Here is a 13058-nt window from a genome sequence, read left to right as displayed (position 1 = left end):
CGGGCCTTCTTGATAGACTCATAATCCCTAAACCTTCTTGGGCATCTGACTTTGTGTGGTGATTTTATTCAAAGCCTGCGTCGTCATATCCGATGCAATCTCTGTTGCCACTTTTGGCAAATGCGGTTTTGCCAGGGCAAAACCTTTTTTTACTAAGGATGAATGTAATCTAAAAGTCTGGAGAATAGAGACCCTATACCCCTCCCATACATCACAGGCACCGCGTAGAAACCTGGCAGGTTACCCCCGGCCTGACCTACATAATAATTAATGAATTGATTTAAGTATTTCTCTGCAGCGGATAAACAATTGTTGACGTATTCGTGTGAAATCACAAGATCTACACAATGTAAAAGTATGTAACTGAAGCTTCAACGCAGTTTCAAAAGTCTTTTATTCTTGTATTTTTCTGGTAAGATGGAGCAGGGTGAAAACGAAGCCTTACAACAGATTTTTTGTATAGAAAAGTGTGATTGTATCCCCAAAAGTACATTCAATTTTCTCTGTGCATCATAAAGGCCCATAAGTGTCTCCCACGATCTGATGTGAAACACTGTGACAAAACAGTTAATGACCAAGCCCTTAATTCAAGAGAATAGGGCACTGTTGTGATTTGCTTTTCATTAGATGGAAAGTCAGCCAGCTTTAAACCCCAGCATGTAGGCCAGTGGAGGTCCCAAATCTCGAATGGGCCATTCCCATCTGTACCGGGTCGGCCCGGGCCGGGTAGTGTAGGTTGTTTACATATCTGGGTGGCCTGGTATTTTTCCGGGCCAACCCAGACTCATTCTCAGCCCTCTTCTCGAGGGGGTCTGCTTCAGGCCGACCAGGACCAACACACCCACTGCTGACAGCAAATTCACACCTTCCATTAGAGCAAGCCTCTGATTGGTGGGTAGAATCAGCCCACATGGGCTTAAGACAAGGATGTGTGGAATCAACTGGGGCCGACTGGGGCTACCCGGCCCGGGCCGACCCGGTACAGATGGGAATGGCCCAAAAATCTCCCCGTTGATCCGGAACTCAGAAACAGGATCAGTTCCCCTAATTTTTCTCAAGTAGATATCAGAGTTCGATTTTTTCAAAGATGATTCACACTCGGATTTCTGTTGTTGCTGTTGTTTTCTCAACATAGAAAGGATAAAGTAAGGGTAAGGTAAACATTAAAGTCCTCAAAAGGAAATTTGGCTTGGGCTACAGTGTCGCTGTGTTACATAAACAAGGGAAGACAAACAGAGCAACAAATTTGTTGTAACTCAATCACTCATCACAGAAACACACATGCTTGACACCTGTTCTTAATAACCTATTTCTTTCAGGGTTTCACTTCATAGTTATTATAAATTATGAATTATAATTGAGACACAGAGTATATTTTTATTTATTTATTTAGTTATTGCAGAAAACATCACTCAACAGGACAGCACATCCAGATCGGTGTCGGAAATGGTAACGTGCATCAGAAAAATTGTTGTATGTATCGGTGTCACCAGCTTGAATTCATGCAGTAGCATGACAATCACAGGAAACACTCTCCTACCTTCCACATGAATGTTGCTTAGAGCCCGAAAGCATCGCAGAGCTGGAATCAGCTGAGGGGCTAGCACCCTGCACGTAATGTCTACTGTAAATTTGACTGTAAAGTTGACCTGCAGGTGGGGCTGACGGGGGAGATCTGGATGTGGGTGGGGTTAGAATAGATTAAATAAATGGATAATGGCCAGATGGGATCCATAAAGGGGTCAGGATTCATTAAATCTGTTCCCATACACATATCCAGATGGTGTCCCTTAAAGGTTATTAAATTACACCCTGAAACAGGAAGGACTGATAAAAAGGATCAGAGGTTAGGAGTTGTTAAACCATTCTTATGGTTGAAATCCAGATGGTGTAAATAAAAAATGAATAAGTCATGGGTGACGGTGCACGAAGGTCATGGGTCACAGAGGTCACAGGTTATGGAGGCCATGGGTCAAAGGTCACAAACTGTCAACCAATCAAACTCACATTCCTAAGTGACATAAAGTTTATTATTTCATTTTTTGCTTGTCAAAATCTACACAATGATCCTGACGTGTGAACCAGGCTTTATCTGGTGCAAGACTGAAACAATGGTTGCAGGACAGAAATTAACCATTTTATTCAAAATTTTAAGGAAAAAAAATTCAAGCAATGACTTACTGTGTAGATATGTGTTTTTTACGTGCCAAAAACACTCAAATGGATGGAAATTCTGCTCTTACAAATAGAAACACCGGTGTCTCTATTTTTTTTTTCAAATTTTTTTTAGGATTCATTAAGTTTCTATCTGAAGGTTTTACTGTTATTTTTAAATTTATCAGATGCTTTATACTGTGTGATTTCCTGTCTAGCCCTATCCAAACTACAAAGCTTGACACATCCTTGAAGCACGTCATGTCAAAAAATAACTCAATCCCATCTTTAGCCACATGGCAAGATTCGGATTAACCATTCAGCACAGCATCTGGTGTAAATCACACCACAGACTATAATGGCTTCTATTTGGTGCAGAGACGTGCTGTTTCCGTAATGCACCCTCAATATGAATCGGGGGTAAAGAGTTAGCCAACCCTGCATTTACTGTAACATAAAGCAGACTTGTTACACCATGGTATCGTCACACACACGTTGACTTTTGTTGAGATCTAAAGTCTAATAATGGCATGACAGCAGCAACATCTTCAGACAGTATCAGGGCCATGATCTTTGGACTTAACCGTTGGTCACTGATTGGTTTGGAGGTGGAGTCACTCCTTGCTCCAGAATGTTCTACCTCACTACCTGCAAGTATTTCCAGGTCTCTTCTTCTTGTGAGTCTGACAAAAGCCACCCACTTAATAAAATGTTCAACATTGTTACCATGACCTCCACTGTATTGTGTTCTGTCATGCAACAGATCACCTCATGCTACTTTTTGGACTCTGTTTGATTAAATTAAAGCTCTGACCTTTGCAAGATGTTGAAGCAACAGTACAGTTGTATGTGCTGTGCACGCTTCAGCAGCATGTAATCAGGTTTTGGCAGGCTCTCTCCATGATTGTGATTGTTGAAATGACAATGCGTGACACGCTACAACTCTGTTTTGGGAACAAGATGGATTCCACACTTTTCTCTGAAAACTGGATCTTAGAAAGGTCGGTTTTCCTAAATGAAATTTTTGTAAACGGCATATTCAAATTAATCAAATCCCTATCCACTTGTAATTATGATCTTGCTTGTTCAAAAATTGAGAGCTTTGCTTTCTGGCTTTGCTACAAATTAACCACAACCGCCTGTCGATCTTCCACTCCTTCCTTTCATCACTTGTGAACAAGACCACAAAGAGCAGCTCTGGTGGAGTCCATTCCTCACCAAGAACAGGTCCAAGTTAATGCCATCTCACACTCTGTATGAATAGCCATTAAAAGAGGTTCATCCACCCTGTACTCCCTGAGTTCCCCCAAAAGGGGCCCTTGGGGAGACAAGGTGTAATGCCTACTCCGAATCCACCAAATGTGGACTGGTTGGGCAACCTCCTTACCTGTCTGAGTGTTCCTTCTTTGTGGCCACCTCCAAGTAATGGTCCTCCACCACCTCCCTCACCCATGGTGTCCTACAAGGTTCTGTACTGGGGCCTTTATAGTTCCTCCTTTATCTGCTCCTTCTCCAGCACATCCTGAGCTCTTTTAAAGGAACCTCATTTCATCTTTATGCAGATGACTTTCAACTATACATCTACTTTCAGCCCAAACTTTCGACAACTTTTCTGGCGGGGAACTTTCTACAGCTGAATAATGACAAGACTGAGATCCTCATCTGTGCCCCAGACAAGCTGGTTCTTAAAGTCAGAGACTCTCTTGGTCAGCTTGCTTCTCACACCAAACCCTCTGTCAGGAATTTTAGTGTGACTTTTGACCCAGCTCTCACTCTGGATTCTCATGTTAGTTCTCTTGTTCGCTCTTCTTACTTCCATCTGAGGAACATTGCTAAGCTGAGTCCCATTCTGTCCCACTCTGAACTTGAGACAGTTATCCACACCTTCATCTCCTCAAGCTTAGACTACTGTAACTCTTTTTTCCCGTGTCTGAGCAGAACCTCCCTGAACCGTCTACAGGTGGTTCAGAATGCCTGTGCTCGGCTTCTGACCAAGTCCTCCAAGCACACTCATGCCATCCTACTTCTCCTCCAGCTTCACTGGCTTCAGAGTTAATTTCAAGATCCTAATTTTAATATAGGGTCCTACATGGACAAGTACCATCATACATTGGTGACCCTCTCAGCCCCCACATGCCCAGCAGGTCCTTGAAGTTCAGTGACCAAAGCCTACTGATTGTGCAGTGCATCAGGCTTAAGACCAAAGATGATTTACTGCAGTTTATTTTTATTTATTTCAGTTTTATTGTGCTTGCAGAGTGCTTTGTGGGGTTTTTTTTATCTAGAGAGCTATATAACTACATAGCTCCTCCTCAATCCAAGATTCTGCCTAATTTATACATTTAAATACGTAACAATAAAACCCATCACTGGAAGAATGAAGCATCACGTTATCGTTGTGCACGATGTAGGCTAGATCCCCTCCGATGTGTGTGCACATTTCTCCATTATGTCAGATAAATAGTTGTTGAGCACATTGTGAAGCGGACTTCCTGTTTGTGTGTGTTTATTGTCCACTGCAGCAACATTGTTTCAGAAAATGCACCGGGCTGATCGAGCAAAAGTGTAAAGTAAGTGACTGATCACTGTTGATACCTGTCACACAGACTGCGTGTGTGTGTGTTTTTGTGTGTGTGCAAGTGCGCATGTGTGTGTGTGGTAGCAGAGACAGAACAGATCCTCACAAACCGTAACATTTTAATTGCAAATAAATCTTTTGATTGAAGAAACGTATCCTTTCTAAAGTAAAATCTTGGATTTCTTGCATAGCTCCTGATCGATGGAATCCTGGGAACTCTGGTGATCTTCCTGGTTCTGGAGCTGCTGATCTGCATCACAGCCATGTTGTTTGGACTCAGTGTTCTGGCTGCAGGTGGAACTCAGGTGAGCTCTTGATCAGCTCCTGATAATGTCAATGGTTGTATCTGCTGTCCACCCAGCAGGAACCTCCTGTAGATGAAACGTTTCAGACGAGTAAAGTCAAAAGATCATCTGATGTTTATAAAGGATGGTGTTTTAGTTGTTTTGGTGTTGACCTATGCATGACCTCCAGCTAAACCGGATCATAATTCATTATGTGTAAAACTGACATGTTTGATAAGGCTGTGGTAGCCATCTTGAATGGTGTATGCATGTGTCCTCCAGACTTCTAGCCACAGGCCAGCCTATCCTCAGACCCGGCCCCCAGCTGCTCCTGCGGTCCAGACTGTTCCAACTCCTCAGGCTGCTGCTGAACTCTCTCAGGTACCTTTGGGACCCTACAGGTGATGTTCAGGACACAGCTGAATGGGTGACAGGATCAAGAACTACCCAGCAATGTTTCAGGGTTCAGGGACCATTTAGAAATGGGCCAACCCAGATTCAGACCACATTATTGTCATTCAGTTAGTGGCGGTGCATGCTGAACAAAAGTACAACCACAGGGGTTATAACAGAAATCACAGTCAAATAAACCAAAGCAGGTTAAGAATAAAAACTATAAAACATTATAGTATAACTTATGCACTGTGGAAAATGTGGAGTACTACAGGTGCTGGCCAGTAAATTAGAATATCATCAAAAGGTTGAAAATATTTCAGTAATTCCATTCAAAACGTGAAACTTGTACATTATATTCATGCAATGCACACAGACCAATGTATTTCCAATGTTCATTACATTTAAATTTGATATTCATAAGTGACAACTAATGAAAACTCCAAATTTGGTATCTCAAAAAATTAGAATATTCTGAAAAGGCTGAATATAGAAGACACCTGCTGCCACTCTAATCAGCTGATTTACTCAAAACACCTGCAAAGGCCTTTAAAAGGTCCCTCAGTCTTGTTTTGAAGGCACCACAATCATGGGGAAGACTTCTGACTTAACAGCTGTCCAAAAGACAATCATTGACACCTTGCACAAGGAGGGCAAGACACAAAAGGTGATTGCTAAAGAAGCTGGCTGTTCGCAGAGCTCTGTGTCCAAGCACATTAACAGACAGGCGAAGGGACGGAAAAAATGTGGTAGAAAAAAGTGTACAAGCTCTAGGGATAACCGCACCCTGCAGAGAATTGTGACGACAAACCCATTCAAAAATGTGGGGGAGATCCACAATGAGTGGACTGCAGCTGGAGTCAGCGCTTCAAGAACCACCACGAGGAGACTCATGAAAGACATGGGATTCAGGTGTCGCATTCCGTGTGTCAAGCCACTCTTGAACATGAAACAGCGCAAGAAGCGTCTCGCCTGGGCCAAGGACAAAAAGGACTGGACTGATGCTGAGTGGTCCAAAGTTATGTTTTCTGATGAAAGCAAGTTCTGCATTTCCTTTGGAAATCAAGGACCCAGAGTCTGGAGGAAGAGCGGAGAAGCACAGAATCCACGTTGCATGAGGTCCAGTGTAAAGTTTCCACCGTCAGTGATGGTGTGGGGTGCCATGTCATCTGCCGGTGTTGGCCCACTCTGTTTCCTGAGGTCCAGGGTCAATGCAGCCGTCTACCAGGAAGTTTTAGAGCACTTCATGCTTCCTGCTGCTGACCAACTTTATGGGGATGCAGACTTCACCTTTCAACAGGACTTGGCACCTGCACACAGTGCCAAAACCACCAGCACCTGGTTCAAGGACCATGGTATCCCTGTCCTTGATTGGCCAGCAAACTCGCCTGACCTTAACCCCATAGAAAATCTATGGGGTATTGTGAAGCGGAGGATGCAATACGCTAGACCCAACAATGCAGAGGAGCTGAAGACGACTATCAGAGCAACCTGGGCTCTCATAACACCTGAGCAGTGCCACAGACTGATCGAGTCCATGCCACGCCGCATTACTGCAGTTATTGAGGCAAAAGGAGCCCCGACTAAGTATTGAGTGCTATACATGCACATTCTTTTCATGTTCATTCTTTTCAGTTGGCCAACATTAGAGAAACAAACATTTTTTCATTGGCCTTTAGAATATTCTAATTTTCTGAGATACCAGATTTGATGTTTTCATTGGTTGTCACCTATAAATATCAAAATTAAACGTAATAAACATCGGAAATACATTGGTCTGTGTGCATTGCATGAATATAATGTACAAGTTTCACGTTTTGAATGGAATTACTGAAATATTTTCAACCTTTTGATGATATTCTAATTTACTGGCCAGCACCTGTATAGTATTTATAAAAAGGTACACATTCATGTATACATGCACACATTTTTGTGCACCGAAGTTTAAAATTATGTGAATTGCTTAACAGAGTAAAAATCCTTCCCACTCAGGAGAGTCACATGACCTTCAGATACAAGCAGCAGATTCTGGTTCCTCTGTGACCAGAGGCTCATTCTCCAAACCTATTGATTCCAAATTTAATCTGAGGTCCGTCTGAGTCTTGGCACCGACTCTCAGACTCAGTGGACAGCAGAGGACATCAGGTCTATGATGGGGTAAAATATAAAGCCATATTTACCTTTTTGCTGTTGAATAAAGGCAGCTTGGTTGGTCAAATGAAACATACCAGAAAGTCTGAGCCGTGTCTCACCTTCTTTCTGTGTAAATTAATAATCTTGAAAGGGCAAGGGAGGGACGGTTCATTCTGAGAAAAGCTGATTTATTATGTAATAAGCAGGCCACGCCTGCTTACATTGCATATTCTAACGCAATTCAGTGTCCGCTAAATATTAATGCTGGCCACGGCAGTGTTGTGCCCGAACGCGTTCATTGAACAATCGTTCGTGAATCCGTTCGTTTTTTGTTTTTTTTTTGTGAACGTGAACTGAACTCGTTCGTATTTTGCCTGACGAACGTAAAAGTGAGTGCGTTCGTCCTGGCTTGCGTGAACGGGTTTATGAACTTGTTCTAGCTCCAGATTTTTTATTTATTTTTATTTTTTGCAGAAAAGCATATTTAAATTACAAATAAGGCGAACATGCCAATGTATTCAGATGAGAATCGAACAGTCAGTGAAAAGGGGGAGGACAAAAAAAAGCAAGGGACCACTACACAGTTCCAGGAAGTCTACACAAAAGTCTATACATATCTTCATAGCTGTTATTATTGATACATTTAAGGGATCTCAGACACAATCTTAAATCATGTACAAATACATTAAACACAGGGGGTGATTTCAGTATTTTTTGTTTATGTATGAAGAATTTTGCCAGACAGAGAAGTAGATTGTAGCAGAGGTCTTGGTTGTTTGTTTGAAGGAGAGTTCCAAAGGTGACGACATCTCTTGAAATGGGACATGGGATTCCAATCTGAGGTTGAATCCAGTTTTCAAAACAGTTCCAAAACGTCCGTGTCTTGTTGCATTCAAAGAAAATATGATCAGTTGTTTCAACATCCTTCCCACAAAAGGAACATGAATTATCATCAATGTTAAAACGTTTTCTGAGCAGATCCTTTGAGGGATAGACATTGTTTAAAATTTTAAAATGTGTTTCTTTGACTTTAGGTTGAACAGGAAGTTTTAAATAAAGAGTCCTTAGTTTAATAATGGAGCTTTTACCAAATTTGTAAATGTTCTAGCTCCAGATCTCAACAGAGCTTTTCTGGAGCTAAAGCCTAGCTAAAACATCCTGTTAACCATTGAGTTTGTAAAAAGTAGAACCCGCAAATGCGGCCAAACATAGGCAGTAGCGGTTGGTGTGCCGTCTACTCTTCTATATCTATGCTTTGTGGAGGACGGAAGTCATGGAGTCGTACCACTCATACGTTATCAAATCACGAAGCATGGAGGAAAATTCCAATGGATCTACGGTTAAATACTTATTCAAGCACTTTATGGCTCAAGTTCTTGAACTTTTCTTTTTGTTTAGAAAAACAAGTTAAAGTTCATTTAGAAAAATTGAAAAGGGACTTAACTGAAAGATTATACATTTTTTATGTTTTGCACTTTGAACTTGTTACCTCAGCCTTGTTCCGAAGATTGTTTGATAATTTTCCATTAAAAACTTTTCAAATAATGTTTTCCTCACGTTATTGCAATGAACTAGTTCGTTTTTGAAACAGTGAACTTAGTTCAAAATTTTTTAAATTATGAAGTAAGAAACGAACAAGTTCGTTTTAAAATGTATGAACTGAACTTTGAACTAGTTTGTTTTTTAAACAAACTTTCCCAACACTGGGCTACGGTAATGCTAACTGCAGAACAACACTAGGCTGAGCTACTGCAAAGGCAGGGTGAGCTATTGCTAACACTAGCCTAAACTGCTAATGGACAAGAAGTAAACAACAAAGAAGGATGTTGGACCACCACATACCTTCCAGGTTGTACTAGGAATATCCAGGCTATGAATGCATTCCAGATAAATCCATACCCTGAGGTCCTTGACCTTGTCACGTCGTTCCTGGCTCATCAACACTCCCACATTGTATTATGTTGTTTTTATTTTAATGACGTCTAGTGACCAGACATTCTAAAAATTACTGTGAAAATTGGCTCCTCGACACCCCCCCCCCCCCCCCCCACCCACCCACCCACCCAAAAAAAAACCACTCCAGCCTTACCCCTGGATCAGATGCTGGGTTTGGAAAACAGTAGGCATGAGCAGAAGTGCTCGTCAAAAATTCTCGCCTGATGTGAACAGAGGTGCGGCGGGCATCACACGAATTTTGTGAGCGATCCACTTTGCGGCACTTCGCAACTGATGTGATCCTGGCGTGTACTGTTCTCTCACTTTTGAAATAAAAAAAGACATCTCTGCTTTCTTCCCTTCCAGGATAAGCCGTGATGCCCCCCAAAAAAGCTAAATTCTTCATATTCTTGTGCATTTACAGTGGGCAAACTCAAAAAGCTAACTGCTAAACTTTATTTTAGCTGCCTACTCAGTAAACAGGTATAAGGAGCCCAAGTTTCCTCCCCTTCCGGTCGGCTCATGGGTCCCCGGCAGAACGAAAAAATGAATGCAAGTCAACGAGGCTAAAAGAGTCATTTTCTAATCTGCTTTGCCTTAGACCCTGGATCACACACATGTTGTACTGCAATTTAAATGAAAACAAATGATGGGTGTTTTGACCACGCCAGTCATGTACTTTGATATTTATCAGCTTGTAAAATTTCGTAATTAGCATGACTACAAACAAGACATCGGCACGTCACATACATAACGTCACCACAGAATCTCCTCTACCCTAGCTTAGCTGCTAAATAGCAAGATTTACTGTGTTTCTTTCTTCCTGAAGGAAGGATTTGAAGTTTGCTGAACTTACAGCCGTTTTCCCTCTGTTTTTCTCCGTGTTTAGTTTGATGACATCACTTTCGTGATGCGCATTTGTAGTCCTGGACTTTTTTCACACAAAACCTAAACCTTAACCTGTGCAAAAATAAGCACATTCTTGTTGTCAAAATGCTTCTTTAAAATTCACGGACATGTGAAATCCATGGCACATAACATGCGGAATTAGAAAATAACGTTTTTAGCTCCATTGACTTGCATTCATTTTTTCGTTCTTCCGGGGACCCATGGTCCGAAAAAAGATGGGCGTGACTTATGCTCCCTATAGCTGCGAAGAAGGTAGCGACCTCCCCATATGGCACCTACCCACGCCACTGTAAAGTGCAATTCCTGGTCAGCAGAGGGCTACAGAGCGCTGTCCAATGGGAAGCTGCTCAAGTTTCTGCATTAAGAACCACTGAAACCAGTTTGAGAGATATAGCTTAAAGTGTTAAAGCTACAGGCCAGATTCTGCATTAAAAAGCCTAGATTTTTCATTGATTACTTATGCCTATTTTTATTTTGTTTTTTGGAAATACTGGTCATGTGACTTCCTGCCAGCTCAGCTGAAGAAGCATGCCACGCTCTTTACAAACAGTGGATTTTCTAAAAATCCAGCCGTGGAGGTTTTAATAATTTTTATATGTGTCATTCAAAGGAAATATGCCTCAGCCCAGCAGCTTTAAAAAAAAATCTTGAATGTTGCTTTAATATTCATTACATGGCTGATCGGGCAGAGAAAACCAGTGGAGGGCTTTATTGTGGCGTTTTGTTTGACAATTTATCAGAATTCCTGGGTCATCTTGAGCACCAATAAAACTTTAAATGTTTTTTAGGGGCTCAAAGAACAGTTTCCAATCATAAATAAACAGCATTTTACCGAACCTTTACACAACCACCAACAAATGTCCTCAAAGCAAAGGAAAAAATTACTTTTAGTAAGCAAACAGAAGGTTTAGAGTTTAGTTCTGACCTGGCGGGCTGGTGGGACCAGGGCTTTAAATCCAGTTTCACACACCTGCCTGTCTCTGTGCCGTCAGGTGGCTGTAGTTGTGACTGAACCAGATTCAGAACAAATCGAGGACATCTCCACTCCTCCGACTGAACCCCAGGTGGAGCCAATAGAAGCTTTTTCTACAGAACCATGACCCAAACGCTCGACGCTCCCTAAACCATCACAGCGTTCTGAGAAGGAGGAGAAACCCAGCCTACGGTTCTGCAGCAGGTGGCAGATCTGCAGAAGAAGAATAAGTTTGAAACCCTAGAGTTCTGTCAGACAGAACAGATCCTCACAAACCCACTAGAATGTTTTAGTTCCACTACTGATGATATTCACTTGAAAACAGTCATATCAGTTATCATGTTTTCAGAGTCATGAGTGAAAATGGAGCAGAGTGAAGATAATCTGATCTAATCAAAGGTCAAAATTAATGCAAACAATGAGTTCAGAAAATAACAGAATTCCACCTTCATATTAAATCATAATGAAATAGTTTTTAATGGTATCACATCTGATTTAATCTCAATGAGCTTTTAAAATATCCATATTTACAGCTTTGTACATAACAAATGATGTTTTTTAATTAATCCAGTGCTGAAGTTCAAGTGTGTGTGACTGCTGGTGTGTTCTCTAAAGCAGTTTACTCAAAGGATTACATTAAATGTTTTCATTAACTCCAGTTTCACTCAATAGAATCAGCTGCATTTATTAACTAAACTATTTATTCAGATGTTTCTGTTTAGGACAGGCTGTGCTTTAATTCACAGTAATGTTGGAATTGAACCAGCAACCTTCAGATGTGATGTAAGATCTGGTTGTTCTTAACTGGTTTTAACAAACAAAACTGTCATGTCTAAAGTCGCAACAGGAGAACAAAGAAAAGCTTCATATTCCACCTCCATTGTGCTCTGTGTCACATTGGACCATGAACATCTGGACTCAGAACCTCTGGCTCCAAGAGGAAATATTAGAAATGTTTCTATTCCTGTTTCACCAGATTTAATCTCACTATGACTGAAATGTGTTTTGGCTGCTTTATGCTCAGATTGTTAATGTTATCAGAAACCACAGGATAGCATAAATGTCTGTAAAAACAAACAAACATGTAATCTCACTGGAAATAAAGGTAATTAACACAAGCAGGGTTTTGTCTTTACTCCATAGGCACAGGGGCACATGTCAGCATCAGAGGTAACTGTAGAACCTCATCTGTGTTTGAACCTTTTTGATCCAGCTGAGCTTTCAGAGTTATCAAAAATATTAGACTCATCTAAACCTTCCACTTGCATTTTAGATCCAATCCCAACCAAATTATTTAAAGATGCATTTCCTTTGGTTGCTGCTCCCATTCTAGATATAATCAATCTATCCTTAGTAAATGGATCAATGGACCACAGGATTTTAAGGTTGTTGTAATCAAACCTTTACTTTAGAAACCTTCTCTGGATCCAGATGACCCAATGAATTATAGACCAATATCTAACCTTCCATTTTTATCCAAAGTCCTGGAGAAAATAGTGGCCATCCAAGTATGTGAGCATTTAAACACCAATGCTCTGTTTGAAGAATTTCAGTCTGGTTTTAGAGAGTATCACAGCACTGAAACTGCATTAGTGAGAGTTACAAATGATATTCTCATGGCCTCAGATAAGAATCGTGTGTCTGTTCTAGTCTTGTTAGATCTCAGTGCTGCCTTTGACACAGTTGATCACAATGTTCT

General features: G+C 41.2%; 1 protein-coding gene across 2 annotated transcripts in view; it reads left to right on the top strand.

The window, feature by feature from the left end:
* The window catches only part of LOC107383228 (membrane-spanning 4-domains subfamily A member 4A), a 31951-nt gene extending 19474 nt beyond the window's left edge, over window positions 1-12477 (top strand). Inside the window, exons 6-9 of one of the 2 annotated variants that reach the window (XM_054745872.2) lie at window positions 4677-4724; window positions 4924-5037; window positions 5299-5397; window positions 11379-12477. In XM_054745872.2, the coding sequence (XP_054601847.1) occupies window positions 4677-4724; window positions 4924-5037; window positions 5299-5397; window positions 11379-11486 (369 nt within the window). In that variant the 3' untranslated portion in view covers window positions 11487-12477. The remainder of the gene's footprint in view (window positions 1-4676; window positions 4725-4923; window positions 5038-5298; window positions 5398-11378) is intronic. The other variant, XM_054745874.2, reaches the window with a different exon arrangement.
* Window positions 12478-13058: the final 581 nt, after the last annotated feature.

Source organism: Nothobranchius furzeri, chromosome 11, assembly GCF_043380555.1.
Source record: "Nothobranchius furzeri strain GRZ-AD chromosome 11, NfurGRZ-RIMD1, whole genome shotgun sequence".
NCBI lineage: Eukaryota > Metazoa > Chordata > Actinopteri > Cyprinodontiformes > Nothobranchiidae > Nothobranchius > Nothobranchius furzeri.
The sequence above is the reverse complement of the archived record's forward strand: the minus strand, read 5'-3'. Positions and strand labels throughout refer to the sequence as shown.